Here is an 8,131-nt window from a genome sequence, read left to right on the forward strand (position 1 = left end):
ATGATCGCATCATTAGCAATAATAATCACATTTGCTGTTTTACTTGCTGCAAAAACCAAATAACTGATAGAGAGATTCAACAGCAAAGGCAAATGGTGTTCTTTTGCACTTATTTTGATTGGTTGCAACTTGCAAGGAACATGTTACGAGTCTCGTGGGACTAATACCTGAAAAAGAGTTTCACATCGGGAGCCAACACCTTAAAAAAAAGCCTTATAAGACCTTGGACTCTCTCACCATATACACAAACTTCAGTGACGATGGTTCTCCCAAAATCTTGTAGCTTATTATAGGACATTATATTATCTATAGTTCTATACACAATCACAGTCGAATGATAAGTAGTCCTACCAGCTTGAGCAGAATTGCCTCTGGTGTATGCATGTGGTTTCGACCACACACGCACACATACACACTAGCTATTAGCAATTGACAGCATGTGTTGATGTAGGTCAGCACTCAGCAGGTCCCAAAATATATGATGGAATGGCCATAAAAGTATGTGTTCGAGAACAAAATCAAGATTTTTTTGCAAGCAGTTCAGAACTCAGGTAAGTACATACAACTAACGTTAAGTACCTCAAACTAGTAGTATTAATGAATAAAGGCAAACCTCAGTATTTGCACACCAAATTTGCAATAAGGTCTAAAGATTTTCTTGGTTGTTCAAAACAAAATACGTGTAGGCATGCAAAAACTGCACATGTCTGAGAATTTAGGGCTCTGGATTAGGTTCATGTTTTAAAAGATCAAGTTGACTAGTTTGAGTATACTTTGATGCCAAATCTAATTCTTGTCTCGGCACATCCAGAAAGTCTTTCAACCCAGTAGTCAGTGTTTGCTTCGATGTCAAGGACGCTCCAAGGAGGCTTAAAGCCTGCACCAAAGATTAAAGATAATGAAAATTAGGTGTCACATTAAAAGGAGAGGGATGGGAGGGAATATGTGTCGCCTTACCGCTGCCTCACTAATACTTATCACTTTCACTTCAAGATCATCAAGGGGAAGATTCAAATCTTTTAAATAATAAAGGCAAGAATCCGCAGACAATGGTCTCACTCTCAGATCATCTCCTACAGCATACAATGCTGGCCTCTTCACAAATCCGGTAGCATCTTCTTTTGATCTGTTTGGGGATCTTGGGTCCAGTGCAGTCAATCGTTTTGCACTAACAATATCATGATCTGATTTGGAAATGACTCCGCCACTTCTGGGAACTTCTATTCTTCCATAATGGTTATCCTTCTCATATACCCCCTTACCATAATAGTAAGTAGGTTCCACATCAGGAATGTTGAGGGGCTGATTCAGGCAACCGAATTGGGGCACTATGCCGGGATTCAGCAACACGAAACGTGATTCTGTACACCATGAAGAGTGCAAAGTCTCCACACTCTTGTACAAGTTATCAACACATCCAATTAAAGAGTTGCCATTCAGTAGCTTTATGACGGACCCCAATGGTATGGCAAGTAAGCTAAACATAAAGTCAACAAAATCTTCTGTGGATTCAGCAAATAAAACCTTGTTTTGAGACTTACTCTGAACTATCTTAACTTCCATTTTAGTGTCAGTGTTGGCAACCTTCACTTTTATCGCTGATGCGAATGGATTGGGCGGGTTATCTTTCTTCTTGGAATTACTTGCCAAAATCAAATTAGTTAGAGGCTCATGGGAGCTGATGGTATACTTGAGCAGGTTCAAGATCTATAAATTAAAATGAAATGGGATAGTTTCTTAATCAAGATAACAAACAAAACAAAATATACAACTCCTCTTTTAAGGAAAAAAGTTCACTCAAAGCATGAAATTTTAATGAAACTCAGATATTTGACTAAACTAAGGAATAAGACTAGCACACCATTCAGAATTAGCAAAATTAAAATTTAAGATTAGTAAATAACTAATGTTTGCTCATGTCCTTTCTAATAGTAGACTAGTACACCAATCAATTGACAAGTAAACAATACATATAATTCATGCAAGAGTCCTTTGAGTCTGAAGAGTGCGCAATGCTTAGATACACAATGTTAGGTGAAAGTTAACAGATGGTAGTATACTAGTATGATAGTATACATGTAACACAAGTAGCTTAACTGTGACATTAATCAGCGATTAAATTACATAAGTTAGTTAGTTTAGGTAGAGTTAGTTAGCTTCATGTTATTAAGTATAACCAACTCAGTGCTAACTCTAACAATTTAAAATTTACTTTAAACAAAGGACAATTTTAATATGAAGTAAAGCAAAATTTGTGTGATCCTTCAATTCATATTACACAAGATAAGAGTTACAAGGCAAAACGGGTTAGCACGGTTGTCATAGATGATAAAGGCTTCGAAGGTATCCCACAAAATCTACCCTACAAGACTCCATTAACATGTGATTTGTAACTAACTCTATAAACTCTCATTGAGCCTGAGGCATTATGGCATTGACCAATGCCAAAAGCACCTAAAGTTTTATAATTCACAGAGAAAAAAAAAATTACCTCGTCCTTGCCAATATCACAAGTATATTCCGCAAGATGAGTCAAATCGGAATATCCAAGTTGAAGCATCATATCCATTGAGGTCACCAAAGAACTTGGCACAACTGTCAAATCATCAAACACCAAAAACAAAGACCCATTTTCCTTAACAAAAACCCCAGTCTTAGCAGCATCCACATTGACATTGGTGTTATTATTATTACCATTCTTCCCTTTTCGCTCCAAATCCAAATCACCGGGCACATGTTCCATGCGTTTGCCACAAACACAATCAAGGGTTGGAAAAGTTGTGAACTTGTTGCAAGAGTTGCACACGAGAACCTTCGGTGTTGGTTTAGTGTCGTCAACGTTGAACAAGAGCTTAGAGCAGAGTGACTCACAGGGGTTTCTAGGGCACAGAAGCATGTCCTTGCATACAGTGTTCCAGACATCGTTTGGGGTTAGATTCTCAACGCTGTGGTAGAGGTTCGTGATGCTTCCAAGAATGGATGGTGGTGGTTGTTGCTGTTGCTCGTGTCGTTTGGTGAGGAGGCGAATGATGGTGGCGAGAGGGAGGCAGAGGAAGCTGAAGAGGGTGTCGACGAAGTCCTTGGTGGATTCGACGGCGACGACCTTGTTGTTTGGTTTGTCGATCAAGATTCTGAGGGGAATTTGTTGTTGCTGGGAAGACATGGCAGAGTGCATAGGAAAAGGAAAAGAAAAAAGTGGTGTTAACGTGTGAGTGTGTGACTAGAGACTCAAAACTCAAAACGCATGGATTGAGCGGTAGAAAAGATGTGGAAAAAGGAACCAAGTATTGGAGGGAGAGGGAACTGTGGCGGAGAAATACTCTACTTTTAAATTCTTAGTTTAATTGACATGTTAGTCCCTTAATTTTATTAAATTTATAATTAAATTTTTATATTATTTTTAATTTTATAATTAGAATATTTTTGTGTCAAAAATATTAAAATTAATAAAATATTTTTTAAAAAAAATATATGATCAATGATTTAGTTAGATTTTTAATTGCGGATACTTTTAATTTATAAAAATATATTTAATTAATTTTAATATTTTTTTATATTGATAAAAACTTAATTACAAAACTAAAAATGGTGTAAGAATTTAATTAAAAAATATATATAAAAATTTAATTATAAATTTAATAAAATTATAAAAATTAATAAATTAATTAAATTTAAATTCTTTTCAAGATTTAATAATTAGTAAAGTTATTAGGATGATCGAAATAGCTGTACTTTAACCAACAAACATATATAATAGGTATAAAAAATTGTCACAAAATCGATTATCATATAATTATATGTAGGGTAAATTACAAAAATTGTATTCGAATAATTTTGTTATTGACAAAAATGCACCCAAATTTTATCATCAACAAAAATATGTTTAAATAATTTAAAAACGTGATAAAATATTCAAAAAAATCTTTTTTTATAAGTGACAAATAACTTTTATATTGGCAAATTATTTATACATTTAATCCAAAATTTTATAGAAATATTTAGATAACTGTTTAATAAATATACACAAAAAATGGGATAAAAATTTGATCTCTATATTTTTTTTATTTATCAAAAGTATTATTAGTTGTTGACAAGAAAATACAAAAAATATATATATTTAGAAAAAAATCACCAAATTTTAAGGATAATAATATTTGGTTTTTCTAATCACACTTGCAAAAAATCGCATCAAAATTCAATTTTTAAAGTATTTTGTTATAATACATATTTAATGTTGGGCATTTTTGTTGCATTTTTTAAATTATTTGAGGGCATTTTTGTCAACAACAAAATTCAAGTGCATTTTTGTCAGCGACAAAATTATTTGAGTGAATTTTTAGTGGTTTGTCCAATATAATATATTTAATTTTTTAATATATATTTTAATATTCATTTTATAATAACTAGCGGCTCAACATGCATTATCATACTTTTTTAGCTGCTTTTCTATTGAGTTTAAAATATTTTATATTTTTATTTTTAAAATTATAAATTTAATATTACTAATTAAAAAATAAATTAAGAAAAAATAAAATATCTTAAGTTATTTAACATGTAGAATGTATAAAAAAAATAAATTAAAAAAATAAGATTAAAAAAGAATTACATTTTATTATATGTAATAATATCAAGATAAAAACTTACTAATATTATTTATAAATTAGTTTTTTTATAAGTGTTATTATATTAATTTATTTTTTCAATTCTATTTAATTTGAAATAAAATTAAAAATTTATATTCAAAATACTATTTGTAAACCCCGCTAAATTAGTAAATAATTAGTCAAATAAATTAAATTTAATAAGAAAAATAGAAAATATAAATCTAATATTAAAATAAGAGAGAGCTCTTCAAAACGAGAATTTTGACACCAATTTTAAAAAATTTGGCTCAAAATTGAGTCAAGCGGACCAAACCGATCGAACCGGACTCGAATCGAACCCGTGGGCCCCACTAACCCATCATACTTAATGAGCTTCAGCTCATTATCATCCCCATTCAGCATGCACACACACGCTGAAACATTCAAAAGGGGGAAGAACAAGTATTAAGTTCACAAACCCTTAGCCTTGATTAAATTCCAATAATTTTTTATCTGGAGTTCCGAGTGACGAGCTTTAGAAAGTTCGGTACCTTTTAAGATAAGGAAATCATAATCTTAGCTCCTATTCTCTCTTCTTCAATTCTAAAATGTTAGGGTTTTAGAGTGGTAAGATTTTAGTTAAATTGATGCTAAAGCATCAAATTGACTTGAGAAATTGGTGGGTTTTGGTTTGATTGAGGCACATACAAGGTAAGGTTCATCAACCCTAGCCAATTTCGGTTCTAGTATGCTAAATTGTGAATTTTGAGTATGTATGGTGATATATGTGAAATTAGGTGTATAAGTGTATATGTTTGAGCTTGAATTGTGAGCATTGGGACTTTGTGGAGGTCGGGTACTTGAGCTTGGATGATTTTGGGGCCTTGAGGGGCTGTGTTGGCTGGTGTTTCACCTTGGACAACACGCGAAAATCGGCCAAGGTATGGTTTAGGTTTCGCGCATTTAACATGTAAGGCTCTGTGAAAACTTAGGCTAGGAAACTATAGGATAAATTAAAATGGTTAAATGTGTTAAATGATTAGTTTTTATGATGTTGATGGATAAATTGATGTTGGGTATATATATATATGCCAGTATAATGATGATGGATGAAGGATTTATGGTTATGACAATGTAATGGTATGGTTGAGATTGAGTGTGTTTATTTGGATTTGTTGATATTGACATAATGAATAATGTTGTAATGATGGTTGAAGAATTTCATGAAAATGACAATATGTGTATGTATAGTAATATGTTAGTTGTGACTAAAACTTGTAAAGTTGGGTGAAATACGATGTTATTGAGCTAAGGTTGCAAGAATTGTTGTGCTATGGTTAATGGCAAGTTATATTGATGGTTATGGTATGTTGAGTTGAGTAGAAATGAGTTTTGAAAGGAAAATGTGATTTTGGTAAAAATGGGAGTTTAGTATAATTTGGTAAAACTTGATTTTTGATGAACTTTGGTAGTCCATAACTTGCTCCTCAAATTTTGGTTGAAATTGAGGTTTATTTTAAATTAAAAGAACGTTTTATAAGCTTGAGAATGATATAAGATTTGCGAAAAACTGAATTCTATAGAAGAAGTTATGGACGCCGGAAATCCGGTGCGAAAAATTGAAATTTTCAAAGTTGCAGCAGAATCAGATTTTCTGGTGTGTGCCCATGCACACTGTTGTGTGCACGCTCCCAACAGAAGCAGAAATTCTACATGTGTGTACGCACACCTGATGTTTTTCAGAAAGTGTGCGTACGCACGCTCTTGTGCGCACGCACGCACCAGGACATGCTTTTTTTTGGTGGCGCTCGCATGGGTGAAGCACATGCACACCAAGTAATTCCTGGTTGGTGTGTACACGCACGCATTCGTGCGCACGCACACGTTCTGTTTTCTTGTTAAGATGTGCGTACGCACACACTCTGTTTTCCAACACCTGTGTTTTACGATCTAAACATGGTTTTGAACCCCTAAACCTTTATTTTTGCCCTGTTAACCTTAGATTTTACTAGTAAGCTAAGTAATTAGCCAAGTTAGGAATTTAAGGTAGCTTGGGGGTGAAGTAAAGAGTAAATACGATGAATCGTATTAGAATGATGTGAAGGTATGAAAAGTTGATGATGACATAGTAATGATGAACGACTGTGAATGGTTTGATGTTTGATGATTGAAATGAGATGGAATAAATATGTGTATGTTTGAGATACCTGGGTAATAACAAGGATGGTGGTTTGTCTCGCTTGCTCCAGGTTAATGTTGAGAATTGATAATGATCATGCTTGATTTAAATTGAACAAAGTATGTTTGTGACGCCTGGGTAGTAGCAAGGATGGTGGTTCGTCCCACTTGCTCCAGGTTGAGCTTTTTGGTGCACGAAATTGTGATCACTACAACTTCGCACAACTAACCAGCAAGTGCACTGGGTCGTCCAAGTAATACCTTACGCGAGTAAGGGTCGATCCCACGGAGATTGTTGGTATGAAGCAAGCTATGGTCACCTTGTAAATCTTAGTCAGGCAGACTCAAATAGGTATAGATGATGAATAAAACATAAAGATAAAGATAGAGATACTTATGTAATTCATTGGTGAGAGCTTCAGATAAGCGTATGAAGATGCCTTCCCTTCCGTCTCTCTGCTTTCCTACTGTCTTCATCCAATCCTTCTTACTCCTTTCCATGGCAAGCTTATGCAAGGGTTTCACCGTTGTCAGTGGCTACCTCCCATCCTCTCAGTGAAAATGTTCCTATGCTCTGTCACAGCATATGGCTAATCAGCTGTCGGTTCTCGGTCAGGCCGGAATAAAATCCATTGATTCTTTTGCGTCTGTCACTAACGCCCCGCCTGCTAGGAGTTTGAAGCACGTCACAGTCATTCAATCATTGAATCCTACTCAGAATACCACAGACAAGGTTAGACCTTCCGGATTCTCTTGAATGCCGCCATTAGTTCTCGCCTATACCACGAAGATTCCGGTTAAAGAATCCAAGAGATAAACACTAGAGCCTTGTTGCTTGTAGAACAGAAGTGGTTGTCAGTCACTTTGTTCATAAGTGAGAATGATGATGAGTGTCACGGATCATCACATTCATCAAGTTGAAGAACAAGTGATATCTTGGACAAAGAACAAGCGGAATTGAATAGAAGAACAATAGTAATTGCATTAATACTCGAGGTACAGCAGAGCTCCACACCTTAATCTATGGTGTGTAGAAACTCCACCGTTGAAAATACATAAGAACAAGGTCTAGGCATGGCCGTGAGGCCAGCCCCCAATGATCTAAGAACTAGATGTCCGAAGATGAAAATACAATAGTAAAAGGTCCTACTTATAGAAAACTAGTAGCCTAGGGTGTACAGAGATGAGTAAATGACATAAAAATCTACTTCCGGGCCCACTTGGTGTGTGCTTGGGCTGAGCATTGAAGCATTTTCGTGTAGAGACTCTTCTTGGAGTTAAACGCCAGCTTTTATGCCAGTTTGGGCGTTTAACTCCCATTTTGGTGCCAGTTCCGGCGTTTAACGCTGGGATTTCTGTGGGTGACTTTG

General features: G+C 34.8%; 1 protein-coding gene across 1 annotated transcript; it reads right to left on the reverse strand.

The window, feature by feature from the left end:
- Positions 1 to 603: 603 nt before the first annotated feature.
- On the reverse strand, positions 604 to 3,163 carry LOC130963248 (uncharacterized). The gene is made up of 3 exons (XM_057889380.1): positions 2,492 to 3,163; positions 958 to 1,707; positions 604 to 877 (listed from the first exon to the last, which is right to left on the reverse strand). Exons 1-3 carry the CDS (start codon positions 3,161 to 3,163, stop codon positions 716 to 718), a joined length of 1,584 nt encoding a protein of 527 aa, XP_057745363.1. The 3' UTR covers positions 604 to 715.
- Between the last annotated feature and the right edge of the window lie 4,968 nt (positions 3,164 to 8,131).

This window comes from Arachis stenosperma, chromosome 2 (assembly GCF_014773155.1).
Source record: "Arachis stenosperma cultivar V10309 chromosome 2, arast.V10309.gnm1.PFL2, whole genome shotgun sequence".
Lineage (NCBI taxonomy): Eukaryota > Viridiplantae > Streptophyta > Magnoliopsida > Fabales > Fabaceae > Arachis > Arachis stenosperma.

What these genes read in the sequence shown, in the direction of transcription:
- LOC130963248 (XM_057889380.1), bottom strand. Translation starts at nt 3,163, where the DNA reads ATGTCTTCCCAGCAACAACAAATTCCCCTCAGAATCTTGATCGACAAA. An exon ending in GTGATATTGGCAAGGACGAG is followed by an intron (nt 1,708 to 2,491) that starts GTAATTTTTTTT and finishes TTTAATTTATAG; the next exon opens with ATCTTGAACCTGCTCAAGTA. An exon ending in TAAGTATTAGTGAGGCAGCG is followed by an intron (nt 878 to 957) that starts GTAAGGCGACAC and finishes TCTTTGGTGCAG; the next exon opens with GCTTTAAGCCTCCTTGGAGC.